General features: G+C 45.7%; 1 protein-coding gene across 2 annotated transcripts; it reads right to left on the reverse strand.

Annotated features, from left to right (window-relative positions):
- Positions 1–6342: 6342 nt before the first annotated feature.
- On the reverse strand, positions 6343–11345 carry LOC140570567 (uncharacterized). Of its 2 annotated transcripts, none has more exons than XM_072692626.1 (2): positions 11053–11345; positions 6343–7577 (listed from the first exon to the last, which is right to left on the reverse strand). In XM_072692626.1, exon 2 carries the CDS (start codon positions 7451–7453, stop codon positions 6689–6691), a length of 765 nt encoding a protein of 254 aa, XP_072548727.1. In that variant the 5' UTR covers positions 7454–7577; positions 11053–11345; the 3' UTR covers positions 6343–6688. The 2 variants fall into 2 exon arrangements, with proteins under 2 accessions (XP_072548727.1, XP_072548728.1); XM_072692627.1 differs by lacking the exon at positions 11053–11345 and adding an exon at positions 7737–8087.
- Between the last annotated feature and the right edge of the window lie 9667 nt (positions 11346–21012).

Raw genomic sequence — 21012 nt, forward strand, 5'->3', positions numbered from 1 at the left:
GTGGGTCAGTCAGGAGTGTACTGTAGATGTGATGGTGGGTCAGGAGTGTACTGTAGATGTGATGGTGGGTCAGTCAGTAGCGTACTGTAGATGTGATGGTGGGTCAGTCAGGAGTGTACTGTGGATGTGATGGTGGGTCAGGAGTGTACTGTAGATGTGATGGTGGGTCAGTCAGGATTGTACTGTAGATGTGATGGTGGGTCAGTCAGGATTGTACTGTACATGTGATGGAGGGTCAGTCAGGAGTGTACTGTAGATGTGATGGTGGGTCAGTCAGGAGTGTACTGTGGATGTGATGGTGGGTCAGGAGTGTACTGTGGATGTGATGGAGGGTCAGGGATGTACTGTAGATGTGATGGTGGGTCAGTCATGAGTGTACTGTGGATGTGATGGAGGGTCATGAGTGTACTGTGGATGTGATGGAGGGTCAGTCAGGAGCGTACTGTGGATGTGATGGAGGGTCAGGAGCGTACTGTGGATGTGATGGAGGGTCAGGAGCGTACTGTGGATGTGATGGAGGGTCAGGAGTGTACTGTGGATGTGATGGTGGGTCAGGAGTGTACTGTAGATGTGATGGAGGGTCAGTAGCGTACTGTAGATATGATGGAGGGTCAGTAGCGTACTGTAGATGTGATGGTGGGTCAGTCAGTAGCGTACTGTAGATGTGTTGGTAGGTCAGTCATGAGCGTACTGTAGACGTGATGGTGGGTCAGTCAGGAGTGTACTGTAGATGTGATGGTAGGTCAGTCATGAGCGTACTTTAGATGTGATGGTGGGTCAGTCATGAGCGTACTGTAGACGTGATGGTGGGTCAGTCATGAGCGTACTGTAGACGTGATGGTGGGTCAGTCAGGAGTGTACTGTAGATGGGTGGCCATTTACTCGAAGAAGGTAAAGAGAGAAAAGTTAGTTCTAAGAGGAATTTTATGGAGGGCAGAGAATGTTGAGCATCAGCATCAGAGTATGTCTGACGACTCGGGCAGGTCTGATTATCACAGCATAATTAAAAGGAGAGAGCCAGAAGGTAACACGGACACGGGCGTACCCTGAGAACACCAGCATCTATCTGCTCCACCATCAACAAACCTGAGTGATCGCGTGTAAGCAGCGAGACGACAGCTCCAGCATCTCAGTGTACTTCAATTCCCTGTGTCCTCGAACCCTGGACCTGCAGCCCTTATCTAAGAAACATTAATTACCAAAAGCTAAACTAAACAGATGAGTTTCAGCCTAGATTTAAAGACTGAGACTGTGTCTGAGTCCCAAACATTATCTGGAAGGTTATTCCAGAGCTGGGGGGCTTTATAAGAAAAGGCTCTTCCCCCTGCTGAGGTTTTCTGAATTTTGGGAACGAGTAAGAGGCCAGCACCCTGAGATCTAAGTAGTCTTGATGGTTCGTAATATACTATAAGATCCTGCAGGTACTCAGGAGCGAGGCCATGTAGGGCTTTATATGTTAATAAAAGAATTTTGTATTCAATCAGGAATTTAACTGGGAGCCAATGAAGTGCTGATAGAACTGGACTGATATGGTCAGATGTTCTAGCTTTAGTAAGAACCCTGGCTGCAGTGTTCTGAAGCAGCTGAAGTTTATTGAGGTTCCTGCTGGAACAACCTGACAGTAGTGCATTACAGTAATCTAGCCTTGAGGTAATAAAAGCATGTACTAGCTTTTCTGCGTCTTGTAGAGATTCTTAGTTTGGAGATGTTCCTAAGCTGCATAAAGGCTGTTCTACTAATATGTTGCTCAAATGATAAATCTGAGTCGAATGTGACACCAAGATTTTTAGCTGCTAAACCAGGAATGATGGAAGAATCAGACAAGTCTAACATTAAGTCTGAGAGTTTATTTCTAGAGTCTTTTGGACCTAAAAGGAGAAGCTGGGTTTTGTCACTGTTGAGGAGAAGGAAGTTATGTGACATCCAGAGTTTTATATCACAGTCCTCCATTTTCTGTAGTGTAAATTTATCGTCAAGTTTGGCTAAAATATAGAGCTGTGTGTCATCTGCAGAACAGTGGAAATTAACGCCATGTCTGCTTATAACTGAGCCCAGTGGTAACATGTATAATGTAAATAATAGCGGTCCTAAAATTGAGCCTTGTGGAACTCCATATCTTACTTCTGCGTAGTTTGAAGATAAATCTTTTATCTTTACAAATTGGAAGCGTCCCGTTAGATATGATTGGAACCATGATAGGGCTGTCCCTGTGATTCCAACCATTTTCTCTAATCTTTCTAGTAATATAGAATGATCTATTGTATCAAAGGCTGCACTAAGGTCTAGTAGGACTAATAAAGATACGTAGCCTTGATCAGAGGCAAGAAGGAGATCATTCGTAATCTTCACTAGGGCTGTCTCTGTGCTGTGATTGAGTCTAAATCCAGACTGGAATTTCTCATACATGTCATTTTTACTCAGGTATAAGCAGAGTTGTTGGGCCACAGCTTTTTCTAATATCTTAGATACGAATGTTAAGTTTGAGATGGGTCTATAATTAGATAATACGCTAGGATCAAGATTTGGTTTTTTGATTAAAGGTTTTATAACTGCTATTTTAAGGGTTTGGGGTACATGCCCAAGGCTAAGGGATGAATTTACAATTGTTAAAAGAGGTCCGATTATAATTGGGAGAATTTCTTTTAGCAATTTAGAGGGAATCGGGTCGAGTGTACATGTTGTACAATTAGCTGAGGATATAATTTTTTCTAGTTCTGGCTGGGGTAGTAGGTAGAAGGCTTCCAGCCTTTGTTCTACAGCTAAGTTATGTTCTAAAGCAACTACATCAGGTTACGGCCATGTTTGATTTAATAAGCAGGGTTGGATTTGTTGTCTAATATTTTCTATTTTATTATTAAAATAGTCCATAAAAACATGACTGGTTAAAGATGTTGGGATCTGGGGTTGAGAATCTGCCTGGCATTTAGTAAGTTTAGAGATCTCATTAAAAAGAACTCTGGGATTGTTTTTGTTTTTCTCGATCAGCGAGGCCAGATACGCTGAGCGAGCTTTAATGAGAGTCTTTCTATATTGACTAAGGCTGTCCTTCCACGCAGAGTGGAACACCTCTAGTTTGGTCGTCCGCCATTTACGCTCTAGTTTCCGCACTGTTTGTTTTAAGGTAGGAGTTTGATCACTGTACCACGGTGCGAGCCTTTTTTGCCTCATCATTTTATTTTTGAATGGTGCTACTTTGTCTAAGGTTGATCGGAGGGTATTCTCTAGATCGTTTGTTAATTTGACGAGCTCCGTTTGGTCTGACGGAGTGTAAGCTAAGGTCGATAGGGGTGGGAGATTTTTAGTAAACTGTACAGTTGTCATTGGTGTTATTGTGCGCTTTAGGCAGTGTTGGGGAGAAGAATTTACATTTTGCCTTAGATGAAGCTCAAAGGAGATTAGATAATGATCCGATATTACTGAGCTCTGAGGTAGAATATTTAGCTGATCAATGCTAACACCCAGGGTCAGGACTAAATCTAGGGTATGATTACAGTGTGTGTGTCCTGAGTCAGCAGCATACTGTAGATGTGATGGTGGGTCAGTCAGGAGCGTACTGTAGATGTGATGGTGGGTCAGTCAGGAGTGTACTGTAGATGTGATGGTGGGTCAGTCAGGAGTGTACTGTAGATGTGATGGTGGATCAGGAGTGTACTGTAGATGTGATGGTGGGTCAGTCAGTAGCGTACTGTAGATGTGATGGTGGGTCAGTCAGGAGTGTACTGTAGATGTGATGGTGGATCAGGAGTGTACTGTAGATGTGATGGTGGGTCAGTCAGTAGCGTACTGTAGATGTGATGGTGGGTCAGTCAGGAGCGTACTGTAGATGTGATGGTGGATCAGTCAGGAGCGTACTGTAGATGTGATGGTGGGTCAGTGAGGAGCGTACTGTAGATGTGATGGTGGGTCAGTCAGTAGCGTACTGTAGATGTGATGGTGGGTCAGGAGTGTACTGTAGATGTGATGGAGGGTCAGTCAGGAGTGTACTGTAGATGTGATGGAGGGTCAGGAGTGTACTGTAGGTGTGAAAGTGGGAGAGTGCACCAGAGTAAAGGGTTTTTAAAGTTCTGGCCCCACAGTAAGCAGGTTTATAAGGTTCTGGTCCCACAATAAGAAGCTCTGTAAAGTTCTGGCCCCATAGCACAAGGTGTTGTAAAGTTCCAGGACTCATATGTGAGTTTCTAAAGTTCTGGTCCCACAGTAAGTGGGTTTGTACAGTTCTAGGCCACAGTAAGGGGGTTTGTACAGTTCTAGGCCACAGTAAGGGGGTTTATACAGTTCTGGTCCCACAGTAAGTGGGTTTGTACAGTTCTGGTCCCACAGTAAGTGGGTTTGTACAGTTCTAGGCCACAGTAAGTGGGTTTATACAGTTCTAGGCCACAGTAAGGGGGTTTGTACAGTTCTAGGCCACAGTAAGGGGGTTTGTACAGTTCTGGTCCCACAGTAAGGGGGTTTGTACAGTTCTAGGCCACAGTAAGGGGGTTTGTACAGTTTTGGTCCCACAGTAAGTGGGTTTGTACAGTTCTGGTCCCACAGTAAGGGGGTTTGTACAGTTCTAGGCCACAGTAAGGGGGTTTGTACAGTTCTGGTCCCACAGTAAGGGGGTTTGTACAGTTCTGGTCCCACAGTAAGTGGGTTTGTACAGTTCTGGTTCCACAGTAAGGGGGTTTGTACAGTTCTGGTCCCACAGTAAGGGGGTTTGTACAGTTCTGGTCCACAGTAAGGGGGTTTGTACAGTTCTAGGCCACAGTAAGTGGGTTTGTACAGTTCTAGGCCACAGTAAGGGGGTTTGTACAGTTCTGGTCCCACAGTAAGGGGGTTTGTACAGTTCTAGGCCACAGTAAGGGGGTTTGTACAGTTCTGGTCCCACAGTAAGTGGGTTTGTACAGTTCTAGGCCACAGTAAGGGGGTTTGTACAGTTCTGGTCCCACAGTAAGGGGGTTTGTACAGTTCTAGGCCACAGTAAGGGGGTTTGTACAGTTCTAGGCCACAGTAAGGGGGTTTGTACAGTTCTGGTCCCACAGTAAGGGGGTTTGTACAGTTCTGGTCCCACAGTAAGGGGGTTTGTACAGTTCTAGGCCACAGTAAGTGGGTTTGTACAGTTCTAGGCCACAGTAAAGGGGTTTGTACAGTTCTAGGCCACAGTAAAGGGGTTTGTACAGTTCTGGTCCCACAGTAAGGGGGTTTGTACAGTTCTGGTCCCACAGTAAGGGGGTTTGTACAGTTCTGGTTCCACAGTAAGTGGGTTTGTACAGTTCTAGGCCACAGTAAGGGGGTTTGTACAGTTCTGGTCCCACAGTAAGGGGGTTTGTACAGTTCTGGTCCCACAGTAAGGGGGTTTGTACAGTTCTGGTCCCACAGTAAGTGGGTTTGTACAGTTCTGGTCCCACAGTAAGGGGGTTTGTACAGTTCTGGTCCCACAGTAAGGGGGTTTGTACAGTTCTGGTCCCACAGTAAGGGGGTTTGTACAGTTCTAGGCCACAGTAAGGGGGTTTGTACAGTTCTGGTCCCACAGTAAGGGGGTTTGTACAGTTCTAGGCCACAGTAAGGGGGTTTGTACAGTTCTGGTCCCACAGTAAGGGGGTTTGTACAGTTCTGGTCCCACAGTAAGGGGGTTTGTACAGTTCTAGGCCACAGTAAGGGGGTTTGTACAGTTCTGGTCCCACAGTAAGTGGGTTTGTACAGTTCTAGGCCACAGTAAGGGGGTTTGTACAGTTCTGGTCCCACAGTAAGGGGGTTTGTACAGTTCTAGGCCACAGTAAGTGGGTTTGTACAGTTCTGGTCCCACAGTAAGTGGGTTTGTACAGTTCTAGGCCACAGTAAGTGGGTTTGTACAGTTCTGGTCCCACAGTAAGTGGGTTTGTACAGTTCTAGGCCACAGTAAGGGGGTTTGTACAGTTCTAGGCCACAGTAAGGGGGTTTGTACAGTTCTAGGCCACAGTAAGGGGGTTTGTACAGTTCTGGTCCCACAGTAAGGGGGTTTGTACAGTTCTAGGCCACAGTAAGGGGTTTGTACAGTTCTGGTCCCACAGTAAGTGGGTTTGTACAGTTCTGGTCCCACAGTAAGGGGGTTTGTACAGTTCTAGGCCACAGTAAGGGGGTTTGTACAGTTCTGGTTCCACAGTAAGGGGGTTTGTACAGTTCTAGGCCACAGTAAGGGGGTTTATACAGTTCTAGGCCACAGTAAGGGGGTTTATACAGTTCTAGGCCACAGTAAGGGGGTTTGTACAGTTCTAGGCCACAGTAAGGGGGTTTGTACAGTTCTGGTCCCACAGTAAGGGGGTTTGTACAGTTCTAGGCCACAGTAAGGGGGTTTGTACAGTTCTGGTCCCACAGTTTGCCCAAAGACGATGACTAATAAAACACATTAATCTTCATAGTGGCGTCACAAACCGGGACAAAGTTTAAACATTAGTTCATCCAGAACTTGATGATCTTGCCCTTACTTTCATATTTAACAAATGTCTTATTTGTGTATATTTTTATGTGGGTGCCCTGCAGTAGTAATTTCAAAGGCTGTTTGATCAGTTTTTTTTTTATACAGAACAAGAAGGGTTCCACACAAGACAGGACAATTTTACCCCAAAAACCAGGGCTTACTACCATATAGCATCCACAGGCTAGAATATCAAAACCTTCAGATTTAAAGCCAGCTCACAATGATTTAATTTTTAATAACCTTTAATAATCATCATTGCTCTTCACTGCTCTTAGTGCTTTTGTGCATCTTTAGATGACAAGAATGCCAGACGTTCTTTCCACAGTCTGAGCAGTGATTCGGCTTCTCTCTTGTGTGAGCAAGCTGGTGTCTACGGAGAGTCCTCTGTCGATTAAAACTCTTTCCACAGTCTGAGCAATGATATGGTTTCTCTCCTGTGTGAATGAGCTGGTGTTGTCGAAGTGTACCCCTATTATTAAAACTCTTCTCACAGTCTGAGCAGTGATAGGGCTTCTCCCCTGTGTGAATGAACTGGTGTTGTTGAAAATCACTCTGCGTAGCAAAATTCTTCCCACACACTGAACAGTAATAAGGTTTCACTCCTGTGTGAACCTGCTGGTGTTGAAGGAGATGACTCTGCCGATTAAAACTCTTCCCACAGTCTGAGCAGTGATACGGCTTCTCTCCTGTGTGAATGAGCTGGTGTTGTTGGAGATGACTCTGTCGACTGAAACTCCTCCCACAGTCTGAGCAGTGATATGCTTTCTCTCCTGTATGAATGCGCTGGTGTGCTTTGAGATTACTCTGTGTAGTAAAACTCTTCTCACAGTCTGAGCAGTGATACGGCTTCTCTCCTGTGTGAATCCGCCGGTGTACTTTGAGATGATTCAGTTCACTGAAACTCTTTCCACAGTCTGAGCAGTGGTGAGTTTTCGTCTTGCTCGTACTTTTCTGCATTTGCCTGTGATGTGTGGCAGAGGACGTTCGTGGAGTATTGGATATTTTTCTGGATGCCATGTTCTTTCCCTCTTTCAGTAGCTTAACCTCTTTGTAAAATTTTCTGATCGTGAAACAGTTTTAACCAGGTAGGAAAGCTGACACTAGGAAATGACTTTCCTGTCCTACTGGACATCATCAATTTCTGGAAGACACAAAGAAAAAAGAAAACCTCAGCTCAATGCTAAATCCAAGAGAATTCAGGTTTTGCAGTTGGACATGACTGAATATAGGATTAGAAGTGTATGGCAAGGGTACAATAAACAAACTGTTTGAATCAGACTTCATTTTTAGCTTCACTTACTTCTTTGATAGAGCGGTTGAATAGTACTGTAGACTTCTGAATTCATTCAGCTGCTACAATCATGAGTCACCAAAATAAAATATTATCAAGCCCATTCCCAAAGCAACAATGCAAGCCTGCAACCAGGAACGGAAATCTACATGCAAATCTCAGTGTTTCTTTGCAAATTCCAATCTTTAATTCCGATTCTTACATTTACAAGTAAGGCATTTAGCAGATGCTCTTATCCAGAGTGACTTACAAAAGTGCTTTGCTATTTGCCCAAGGATAACCTCAGCTAGTTAGAATAGGCTATAAGTTAAAATATACCTCTAAGATTCTTACTGCTGATGAGTGGCTGGTATCTTGTAGTATGGCCTCTTGACTTGACTTATCTCAGCACTTGTCAGCACTGTCGGGACTTGTCTTTTTCAAACACTGAACTGAGGTACCTACACCCCTGCCCTGTGGAGGCTGATGGTGGTCATGGACTGTTGATTTTGGGTTTTACTTCACAGCTCTCACAGAGTTTGTCATTAAATGTTGTTGTGTTTTTCTGACCTGTTTAATGCCTGGTTGTTAGTACCTCTATTTAAACAATCTATTTAACAGTGCACACCTGTCGCTCACACTATTTCATTATTTCTGCTCGCATAAAATCAGTGTGTAAAAAAAAAAAGAAGCCAAATGTCAAATGAAAATGGCTTTTCTGTTTTGTTTTTTTAAGTAAATCTGGTCCCTAAAGTAGCTTCTTTATTATGAAATTATATAATTATATAAATATTATATTTCCAAAGTATAAACAGTGCAAACATGTATGTATAGTGTAGGTTAATGTGTATATATTCTTACTACTGTGAGTGGCTATGCACCCAAAGTTTCTATGTTTGGGTTATTTAAAGAAACATGGCCAAGCTCACCCCAAAAGAAGTGATTACAGTAGTGCTGTTTACTGGATGTCCTAAGAAATAGGTTATGTGGACCTAATAAGCTCATCTTAATCTAAATTGACTTTTAGAGAACAAAACATTGATTCTAATGACGTCCAAATGAAGTCAATATTTACCTTTTAACATTTAACTATCTAAGTGTTTTTGTAAATAAAGTAAAATAGTATGAAGATGCTGAATATGTACATTTTAAATACCAATATATGCACTTGTTTATTTAGTATTGCATCTTTCTTTCTATCACTTTGTCCCAAATAAGATCATATCAATACAACTGACTAAATATGGTTGTTTATTAAAAAAAGACTTTAGAATCATTAAAGTTTTATTTGAAAATAAAGAGCCAACAAGTACCAAACCACAGGAATTTAGCAACAGGGTCATTACAATAGACCCTTAAAACTGTTCAGTCGCAGTGAAGTGTCATGCAGTATAGACTAGATACAGTGGGGGAAAAAAAGTATTTAGTCTGTCACCAATTGTGCAAGTTCTCCCACTTAAAAAAATGAGAGAGGCTGTAATTGACATCATAGGTAGACTCAACTATGAGAGAAAAAAAATCTGAAAATCACATTGTTTGATTTTTAAAGAATTTATTTGCAAATAATGGTGGAAAATAAGTATTTGGTCGCCTACAAACAAGCAAGATTTCTGTCTGTCACAGACCTGTAACTTCTTCTTTAAGAGGCTTCTCTGTCCTTCACTCGTTACCTGTATTAATGGCACCTGTTTGAACTGGTTAACAGTATAAAAGACACCTGCCCACAACCTCAAACAGTCCCACTCCAAACTCCACTATGGTGAAGACCAAAGAGCTGTGGAAGGACACCAGAAACAGACCTGTAGACCTGCACCAGGCTGGAAGACTGAATCTGCAATAGGCAGCAGCTTGGTGTGAAGAAATCTCCTGTGGAGCAATAATCAGAAAATGGGAGACCTACAAGACCACTGCTAATCTCCGTCCATCAGGGGCTCCACGCAAGATCTCAGCCCGTGGGGTCAAAATGATCACAAGAACGGTGAGCAGAAATCCCAGAACCACACGGGGGGACCTAGTGAATGACCTGCAGAAAGCTGGACCACCGTTACAAAGGCTACCGTCAGTAACACACTACGCCACCAGGGAATCCTGCAGTGCCAGACGTGTTCCCCTGCTTAAGCCAGTACATATCCGGCCCGTCTGAAGTTTGCTAGAGAGCATTTGGATGTTCTGGAAGAGTTTTGGGAGAATGTCTGATGGTCAGATGAAACCAAAGTAGAGCTGTTTGGTACAAACACAACTCGCTGTGTTTGGAGGAGAGTGAATGCTGAGTTGCATCCAAAGAACACCATACCAACTGTGAAGCATGGGGGTGGCAACATCATGCGTTGGGGCTGTTTCTCTGCAAAGGGACTAGGACGACTGGTCCGTGTACATGAAAGAATGAATGGGGTCATGTATTGTGAGATTTTGAGTGCAAACCTCCTTCCATCAGCAAGGGCATTGAAGATGAAATGTGGCTGGGTCTTTCAGCATGACAATGATCCCAAGCACACTGCCAGGGCAACAAAGGAGTGGCTTCGTAAGAAGCATTTCAAGGTCCTGGAGTGGCCTAGCCAGTCTCCAGATCTCAACCCCATAGAAAACCTTTGGAGGGAGTTGAAAGTCCGTGTTGCCCACCGACAGCCCCAAAACATCACTGCTCTAGAGGAGATCTGCATGGAGGAATGGGCCAACATACCAGCAACGGTGTGAGCCAACCTTGTGTAACCCTAACCCTAATGTCTGACCTCTGTCTTTGCCAACAAAGGATATATAACAAAGTATTAAAATGTGATTCTGATTTTTTTTTTTCTTCCTCATTTTGTCTCTCATAGTTGAGTCTACCTATGATGTCAATTACAGGCCTCTCATCTCTTTAAGTGGGAGAACTTGCACAATTGGTGACTGACTAAATACTTTTTTCTTCACTGCAGGTAGGCTATGGACATTGAAGGTGATGTGTTTGAGATTCTGTGCCTTTATTATTTTTTTAATTCATTTTTAGTTACATGTGCTTGCATGTTATAATTGTGAGAGAATTCTTAGCTTTCCTGCTCTAAATTTCATTGGATTTAAAGGGGAATTTGGTGTTTACAACCATCAGTGATTAATGTTTTTTTTAATTTATGATTTATGGGGGCGTATATACAGATTGATAATGGCTCATAAAGATCTACTTTCTGTACTCAACCAGAATCACATGCCCAGGACATTTCTCTCCAGTCAGCATGAGAGTTAAACCCAGCAGTAACAGCAGAAGTGCCCTGGAGGAACCAGGGCTGCGGACACATGTCCATCCTGTGAGTGGGCCTGGGGCTGAGTGCAGGACTGGACCCCAGCAGGCAGCTTCACTCCCAGTACTCACCCGTGTGATCATGCTGGTGTGGCGCGTGAGAGTGAGGGTGAGCTACAGATGGGAAATGTGGGCTGACTGTTTTCCAGTCCGGGTTACAGAGCGTTCAGACTAACGGCGAATCCCACGGCCATCTTCCTCAACTCCAGCACAGCCTCTGTTCCTCACTGCACCCGGTAAAAGCCCCAAACTCTGTCCGCTCATCTCCTCAGTCCGGGTTTAAGATCTGAACTGAAATATGAGCTTAAAACACCCGGTAACGGAGCAGCACGCGCACCTTCCTCTACCAGCACCGCGCGCTCCTTAGACCCGCCCACGAAAGCCACTGATAGGCTAAGCGCTCAGGAACAGACCCTGGTTTAGTGGAGCTGAGCTTCAACATAAAAGACCCATGCCTATTTACTGTTCTCCACAACCCATCCGTTATTACCCAGCTTCCAGCTCAGACGAGGGGGATACTTTAGCCCCCCAGACAAGACAACTATTCACACTTTAATCTAAAATGAACTGCTATGATCCTCAAATAACTGCACATTAATTCCCACATTGTGGAACATCTGTTTCTACACTCATTCCACCTCCATGCTGAATCTCATCATCTATTTTACACAGAGTTTTATAAAGCCTCATAAAGATATACTTTCTGTACACAGACAGACTCTGGCGTGGAGAAACACATGAGCATAAAGGAGAGATCTCTACAGTCAGCATGAAGGAGTTTAGAGACAACAGCAGCACAATCTCACTTTAACCCCCCAGACCAGAGAACTATTACCCCAATAAACCAACTGCCAGGGTTTCTAAGTAGCTGAAAGCTCCTGTAGATCTGAAACCCAGCAGAAACCAACTGTTCATCAAAGCTAACTAGGAGAAGATCATCAAGCAGCTCCTGGACGAAGCTGCTTCTGTGTTCTCTTCAATGTTGCTCCTTCTGAAAGGGTTTCTATGTGTCTAAGAGTAAATGTAGAACAGTGTGATGGACATTAAATGACAGTTTGCTAAATGAGAAATATTGCAAAAAGACAGAAAGAAGTAATGGATATTAAATATAATGATGAAATCCATTCAAATTAAGATCAGGAAAAGTTCCTTACATTTCTGTAAGGAATCTGGCAGGAGAAAAGAGAGAATATGAAAGCAAATTTCCTCAAGAAATAAATCAGAAATAAATTAATAATAAATTAATAATAAATAAATAATAAATCAATTAAAGCAAAGTGTTCATTTATGAAAACTAAGCCTATGAGTGTTTGTTATAAAGCCTAGGAAAGGAGGAACAAGACTATCTGCTGAATATCCAACTTCATAAGTACCTTAATCAAGTTATAAAAAGGTGCAATACAAATCTAATCAAATCTAATCTAATTCAATTACATTGATTTGTATAGCTGGGAGATCAACCCGCCATCACATCTACAGTACATTCCTGACCCACCATCACATCTACAGTACGCTCCTGACTGACCCACCATCACATCTACAGTACATTCCTGACCCGCCATCACATCTACAGTACACTCCTGACTGACCAACCATCACATCTACAGTACACTCCTGACTGACCCACCATCACATCTACAGCACACTCCTGACCCACCATCACATCTACAGTACATTCCTGACCCGCCATCACATCTACAGTACGCTCCTGACTGACCCACCATCACATCTACAGTACATTCCTGACCCACCATCACATCTACAGTATGCTCCTGACTGACCCACCATCACATCTACAGTACACTCCTGACTGACCCACCATCACATCTACAGTACACTCCTGACTGACCCACCATCACATCTACAGTACGCTCCTGACTGACCCACCATCACATCTACAGTACACTCCTGACCCACCATCACATCTACAGTACGCTCCTGACTGACCCACCATCACATCTACAGTACGCTCCTGACTGACCCACCATCACATCTACAGTACATTCCTGACTGATCCACCATCACATCTACAGTACACTCCTGACCCACCATCACATCTACAGTACGCTCCTGACTGACCCACCATCACATCTACAGTACACTCCTGACTGATCCACCATCACATCTACAGTGCACTCCTGACTGATCCACCATCACATCTACAGTACACTCCTGACTGACCCACCATCACATCTACAGTACATTCCTGACTGATCCACCATCACATCTACAGTGCACTCCTGACTGACCCACAATCACATCTACAGTACACTCCTGACCCACCATCACATCTATAGTACACTCCTGACCCACCATCACATCTACAGTACGCTCCTGACTGACCCACCATCACATCTACAGTACACTCCTGACTGACCCTCCATCACATCTACAGTACATTCCTGACTGATCCACCATCACATCTACAGTACACTCCTGACCCACCATCACATCTACAGTACACTCCTGACCCACCATCACATCTACAGTACGCTCCTGACTGACCCACCATCACATCTACAGTACATTCCTGACTGATCCACCATCACATCTACAGTACACTCCTGACCCACCATCACATCTACAGTACACTCCTGACCCACCATCACATCTACAGTACGCTCCTGACTGACCGACCATCACATCTACAGTACATTCCTGACTGACCCACCATCACATCTACAGTACACTCCTGACCCACCATCACATCTACAGTACACTCCTGACTGACCCACCATCACATCTACAGTACACTCCTGACCCACCATCACATCTACAGTACACTCCTGACCCACCATCACATCTACAGTACACTCCTGACTGACCCACCATCACATCTACAGTACACTCCTGACCCACCATCACATCTACAGTACACTCCTGACTGATCCACCATCACATCTACAGTACACTCCTGACCCACCATCACATCTACAGTACACTCCTGACCCACCATCACATCTACAGTACGCTCCTGACTGACCCACCATCACATCTACAGTACACTCCTGACCCACCATCACATCTACAGTACACTCCTGACTGACCCACCATCACATCTACAGTACACTCCTGACCCACCATCACATCTACAGTACACTCCTGACCCACCATCACATCTACAGTACACTCCTGACTGACCCACCATCACATCTACAGTACACTCCTGACCCACCATCACATCTACAGTACACTCCTGACCCACCATCACATCTACAGTACTCTCCTGACTGACCCACCATCACATCTACAGTACACTCCTGACCCTCCATCATATCTACAGTACAGTGTTAGGGGTAGGGTTAGTACTGGGAGATGTGATTGTGGGTCAGTCAGGAGTGTACTGTAGATGTGATGTACAGTTCTAGGCCACAGTAAGTGGGTTTGTACAGTTCTGGTCCCACAGAAAGTGGGTTTGTACAGTTCTGGTCCCACAGTAAGGGGGTTTGTACAGTTCTGGTCCCACAGTAAGGGGGTTTGTACAGTTCTGGTCCCACAGTAAGGGGGGTTGTACAGTTCTAGGCCACAGTAAGGGGGTTTGTACAGTTCTAGGCCACAGTAAGGGGGTTTATACAGTTCTGGTCCCACAGTAAGGGGGTTTGTACAGTTCTGGTCCCACAGTAAGGGGGTTTGTACAGTTCTAGGCCACAGTAAGTGGGTTTGTACAGTTCTAGGCCACAGTAAGTGGGTTTGTACAGTTCTAGGCCACAGTAAGGGGGTTTGTACAGTTCTGGTCCCACAGTAAGGGGGTTTGTACAGTTCTAGGCCACAGTAAGGGGGTTTGTACAGTTCTGGTCCCACAGTAAAGGGGGTTTGTACAGTTCTAGGCCACAGTAAGGGGGTTTGTACAGTTCTGGTCCCATAGTAAGTGGGTTTATACAGTTCTAGGCCACAGTAAGTGGGTTTGTACAGTTCTGGTCCCACAGTAAGGGGGTTTGTACAGTTCTAGGCCACAGTAAGGGGGTTTGTACAGTTCTGGTCCCACAGTAAAGGGGTTTGTACAGTTCTGGTCCCACAGTAAGGGGGTTTGTACAGTTCTGGTCCCACAGTAAAGGGGTTTGTACAGTTCTGGTCCCACAGTAAGGGGGTTTGTACAGTTCTAGGCCACAGTAAGGGGGTTTGTACAGTTCTGGTCCCACAGTAAGGGGGTTGTACAGTTCTGGTCCCACAGTAAGGGGGTTTGTACAGTTCTAGGCCACAGTAAGGGGGTTTGTACAGTTCTGGTCCCACAGTAAGGGGGTTTGTACAGTTCTAGGCCACAGTAAGGGGGTTTGTACAGTTCTGGTCCCACAGTAAGTGGGTTTGTACAGTTCTGGTCCCACAGTAAGTGGGTTTGTACAGTTCTAGGCCACAGTAAGGGGGTTTGTACAGTTCTGGTCCCACAGTAAGTGGGTTTGTACAGTTCTAGGCCACAGTAAGGGGTTTGTACAGTTCTGGTCCCACAGTAAGTGGGTTTGTACAGTTCTGGTCCCACAGTAAGTGGGTTTGTACAGTTCTAGGCCACAGTAAGGAGGTTTGTACAGTTCTGGTCCCACAGTAAGTGGGTTTGTACAGTTCTGGTCCCACAGTAAGTGGGTTTGTACAGTTCTAGGCCACAGTAAGTGGGTTTGTACAGTTCTAGGCCACAGTAAGGAGGTTTGTACAGTTCTGGTCCCACAGTAAGGGGGTTTGTACAGTTCTGGTCCCACAGTAAGGGGGTTTGTACAGTTCTGGTCCCACAGTAAAGGGTTTGTACAGTTCTGGTCCCACAGTAAGTGGGTTTGTACAGTTCTAGGCCACAGTAAGTGGGTTTGTACAGTTCTGGTCCCACAGTAAAGGGGTTTGTACAGTTCTGGTCCCACAGTAAGTGGGTTTGTACAGTTCTAGGCCACAGTAAGTGGGTTTGTACAGTTCTGGTCCCACAGTAAGGGGGTTTGTACAGTTCTAGGCCACAGTAAGGGGGTTTGTACAGTTCTGGTCCCACAGTAAGGGGGTTGTACAGTTCTGGTCCCACAGTAAGGGGGTTTGTACAGTTCTAGGCCACAGTAAGGGGGTTTGTACAGTTCTGGTCCCACAGTAAGGGGGTTTGTACAGTTTCTGGTCCCACAGTAAAGGGGTTTGTACAGTTCTGGTCCCACAGTAAGGGGGTTTGTACAGTTCTGGTCCCACAGTAAGTGGGTTTGTACAGTTCTAGGCCACAGTAAGGGGGTTTGTACAGTTCTGGTCCCACAGTAAGGGGGTTTGTACAGTTCTGGTCCCACAGTAAGTGGGTTTGTACAGTTCTAGGCCACAGTAAGGGGGTTTGTACAGTTCTGGTCCCACAGTAAGTGGGTTTGTACAGTTCTGGTCCCACAGTAAGGGGGTTTGTACAGTTCTGGTCCCACAGTAAGGGGTTTGTACAGTTCTGGTCCCACAGTAAGTGGGTTTGAACAGTTCTGGTCCCACAGTAAGTGGGTTTGTACAGTTCTAGGCCACAGTAAGGAGGTTTGTACAGTTCTGGTCCCACAGTAAGGGGGTTTGTACAGTTCTAGGCCACAGTAAGGGGGTTTATACAGTTCTGGGCCACAGTAAGGGGGTTTGTACAGTTCTAGGCCACAGTAAGGAGGTTTGTACAGTTCTGGTCCCACAGTAAGGGGGTTTGTACAGTTCTAGGCCACAGTAAGTGGGTTTGTACAGTTCTGGTCCCACAGTAAGGGGGTTTGTACAGTTCTGGTCCCACAGTAAGGGGGTTTGTACAGTTCTAGGCCACAGTAAGGGGGTTTATACAGTTCTGGGCCACAGTAAGGGGGTTTGTACAGTTCTGGTCCCACAGTAAGGGGGTTTGTACAGTTCTGGTCCCACAGTAAGGGGGTTTGTACAGTTCTAGGCCACAGTAAGGGGGTTTATACAGTTCTGGGCCACAGTAAGGGGGTTTGTACAGTTCTAGGCCACAGTAAGGGGGTTTGTACAGTTCTAGGCCACAGTAAGTGGGTTTGTACAGTTCTGGTCCCACAGTAAGGGGGTTTGTACAGTTCTAGGCCACAGTAAGTGGGTTTGTACAGTTCTGGTCCCACAGTAAGGGGGTTTGTACAGTTCTGGTCCCACAGTAAGGGGGTTTGTACAGTTCTGGTCCCACAGTAAGTGGGTTTATACAGTTCTAGGCCACAGTAAGTGGGTTTGTACAGTTCTAGGCCACAGTAAGGGGGTTTGTACAGTTCTAGGCCACAGTAAGGGGGTTTGTACAGTTCTGGTCCCACAGTAAAGGGGTTTGTACAGTTCTGGTCCCACAGTAAGTGGGTTTGTACAGTTCTAGGCCACAGTAAGTGGGTTTGTACAGTTCTGGTCCCACAGTAAAGGGGTTTGTACAGTTCTGGTCCCACAGTAAGTGGGTTTGTACAGTTCTAGGCCACAGTAAGTGGGTTTGTACAGTTCTGGTCCCACAGTAAGTGGGTTTGTACAGTTCTAGGCCACAGTAAGGGGGTTTGTACAGTTCTGGTCCCACAGTAAGGGGGTTTGTACAGTTCTAGGCCACAGTAAGTGGGTTTGTACAGTTCTGGTCCCACAGTAAGGGGGTTTGTACAGTTCTAGGCCACAGTAAGGGGGTTTGTACAGTTCTGGTCCCACAGTAAGGGGGTTTGTACAGTTCTGGTCCCACATTAAGTGGGTTTGTACAGTTCTAGGCCACAGTAAGGGGGTTTGTACAGTTCTGGTCCCACAGTAAGGGGGTTTGTACAGTTCTGGTCCCACAGTAAGTGGGTTTGTACAGTTCTAGGCCACAGTAAGGGGGTTTGTACAGTTCTGGTCCCACAGTAAGTGGGTTTGTACAGTTCTAGGCCACAGTAAGGGGGTTTGTACAGTTCTGGTCCCACAGTAAGTGGGTTTGTACAGTTCTAGGCCACAGTAAGGGGGTTTGTACAGTTCTGGTCCCACAGTAAGTGGGTTTGTACAGTTCTGGTCCCACAGTAAGTGGGTTTGTACAGTTCTAGGCCACAGTAAGGAGGTTTGTACAGTTCTGGTCCCACAGTAAGTGGGTTTGTACAGTTCTGGTCCCACAGTAAGTGGGTTTGTACAGTTCTAGGCCACAGTAAGTGGGTTTGTACAGTTCTAGGCCACAGTAAGGAGGTTTGTACAGTTCTGGTCCCACAGTAAGGGGGTTTATACAGTTCTGGGCCACAGTAAGGGGGTTTGTACAGTTCTAGGCCACAGTAAGGGGGTTTATACAGTTCTGGTCCCACAGTAAGGGGGTTTGTACAGTTCTAGGCCACAGTAAGGGGGTTTGTACAGTTCTAGGCCACAGTAAGGGGGGTTTGTACAGTTCTGGTCCCACAGTAAGTGGGTTTGTACAGTTCTAGGCCACAGTAAGTGGGTTTGTACAGTTCTAGGCCACAGTAAGGGGGTTTGTACAGTTCTGGTTCCACAGTAAGGGGGTTTGTACAGTTCTAGGCCACAGTAAGGGGGTTTGTACAGTTCTGGTCCACAGTAAGTGGGTTTGTACAGTTCTAGGCCACAGTAAGTGGGTTTGTACAGTTCTAGGCCACAGTAAGGGGGTTTGTACAGTTCTGGTCCCACAGTAAGGGGGTTTGTACAGTTCTAGGCCACAGTAAGGGGGTTTATACAGTTCTGGTCCCACAGTAAGGGGGTTTGTACAGTTCTAGGCCACAGTAAGTGGGTTTGTACAGTTCTAGGCCACAGTAAGGGGGTTTGTACAGTTCTGGTCCCACAGTAAGGGGGTTTGTACAGTTCTAGGCCACAGTAAGGGGGTTTATACAGTTCTGGTCCCACAGTAAGGGGGTTTGTACAGTTCTAGGCCACAGTAAGTGGGTTTGTACAGTTCTAGGCCACAGTAAGTGGGTTTGTACAGTTCTAGGCCACAGTAAGGGGGTTTGTACAGTTCTGGTTCCACAGTAAGGGGGTTTGTACAGTTCTAGGCCACAGTAAGGGGGGTTTGTACAGTTCTAGGCCACAGTAAGTGGGTTTGTACAGTTCTAGGCCACAGTAAGTGGGTTTGTACAGTTCTAGGCCACAGTAAGGGGGTTTGTACAGTTCTGGTTCCACAGTAAGGGGGTTTGTACAGTTCTAGGCCACAGTAAGGGGGTTTGTACAGTTCTGGTCCCACAGTAAGGGGGTTTGTACAGTTCTAGGCCACAGTAAGGGGGTTTATACAGTTCTAGGCCACAGTAAGGGGGTTTGTACAGTTCTAGGCCACAGTAAGGGGGTTTGTACAGTTCTGGTCCCACAGTAAGGGGGTTTGTACAGTTCTAGGCCACAGTAAGTGGGTTTGTACAGTTCTGGTCCCACAGTAAGGGGGTTTGTACAGTTCTGGTCCCACAGTAAGGGGGTTTGTACAGTTCTAGGCCACAGTAAGTGGGTTTGTACAGTTCTGGTCCCACAGTAAGGGGGTTTGTACAGTTCTAGGCCACAGTAAGGGGGTTTGTACAGTTCTGGTCCCACAGTAAGGGGGTTTGTACAGTTCTGGTCCCACATTAAGTGGGTTTGTACAGTTCTAGGCCACAGTAAGGGGGTTTGTACAGTTCTGGTCCCACAGTAAGGGGGTTTGTACAGTTCTGGTCCCACAGTAAGTGGGTTTGTACAGTTCTAGGCCACAGTAAGGGGGTTTGTACAGTTCTGGTCCCACAGTAAGTGGGTTTGTACAGTTCTAGGCCACAGTAAGGGGGTTTGTACAGTTCTGGTCCCACAGTAAGTGGGTTTGTACAGTTCTAGGCCACAGTAAGGGGGTTTGTACAGTTCTGGTCCCACAGTAAGTGGGTTTGTACAGTTCCTGGTCCCACAGTAAGTGGGTTTGTACAGTTCTAGGCCACAGTAAGGAGGTTTGTACAGTTCTGGTCCCACAGTAAGTGGGTTTGTACAGTTCTGGTCCCACAGTAAGTGGGTTTGTACAGTTCTAGGCCACAGTAAGTGGGTTTGTACAGTTCTAGGCCACAGTAAGGAGGTTTGTACAGTTCTGGTCCCACAGTAAGGGGGTTTGTACAGTTCTAGGCCACAGTAAGGGGGTTTGTACAGTTCTAGGCCACAGTAAGGGGGTTTGTACAGTTCTGGTCCCACAGTAAGTGGGTTTGTACAGTTCTAGGCCACAGTAAGTGGGTTTGTACAGTTCTAGGCCACAGTAAGGGGGTTTGTACAGTTCTGGTTCCACAGTAAGGGGTTTGTACAGTTCTAGGCCACAGTAAGGGGGTTTGTACAGTTCTGGTCCACAGTAAGTGGGTTTGTACAGTTCTAGGCCACAGTAAGTGGGTTTGTACAGTTCTAGGCCACAGTAAGTGGGTTTGTACAGTTCTAGGCCAAAGTAAGGGGGTTTGTACAGTTCTGGTCCCACAGTAAGGGGGTTTGTACAGTTCTAGGCCACAGTAAGGGGGTTTATACAGTTCTGGTCCCACAGTAAGGGGGTTTGTACAGTTCTAGGCCACAGTAAGTGGGTTTTGTACAGTTCTAGGCCACAGTAAGGGGGTTTGTACAGTTCTGGTCCCACAGTAAGGGGGTTTGTACAGTTCTAGGCCACAGTAAGGGGGTTTATACAGTTCTGGTCCCACAGTAAGGGGGTTTGTACAGTTCTAGGCCACAGTAAGTGGGTTTGTACAGTTCTAGGCCACAGTAAGTGGGTTTGTACAGTTCTAGGCCACAGTAAGGGGGTTTGTACAGTTCTGGTTCCACAGTAAGGGGGTTTGTACAGTTCTAGGCCACAGTAAGGGGGTTTGTACAGTTCTAGGCCACAGTAAGTGGGTTTGTACAGTTCTAGGGCCACAGTAAGTGGGTTTGTACAGTTCTAGGCCACAGTAAGGGGGTTTGTACAGTTCTGGTTCCACAGTAAGGGGGTTTGTACAGTTCTAGGCCACAGTAAGGGGGTTTGTACAGTTCTGGTCCCACAGTAAGGGGGTTTGTACAGTTCTAGGCCACAGTAAGTGGGTTTATACAGTTCTAGGCCACAGTAAGGGGGTTTGTACAGTTCTAGGCCACAGTAAGGAGGTTTGTACAGTTCTGGTCCCACAGTAAGGGGGTTTGTACAGTTCTAGGCCACAGTAAGTGGGTTTGTACAGTTCTGGTCCCACAGTAAGGGGA

Source organism: Salminus brasiliensis, chromosome 1 (assembly GCF_030463535.1).
Source record: "Salminus brasiliensis chromosome 1, fSalBra1.hap2, whole genome shotgun sequence".
Taxonomy (NCBI): domain Eukaryota; kingdom Metazoa; phylum Chordata; class Actinopteri; order Characiformes; family Bryconidae; genus Salminus; species Salminus brasiliensis.

Excerpts from the sequence above, each read along its gene's own strand:
- LOC140570567 (XM_072692626.1), bottom strand. The coding sequence starts at position 7,453 with ATGGCATCCAGAAAAATATCCAATACTCCACGAACGTCCTCTGCCACA.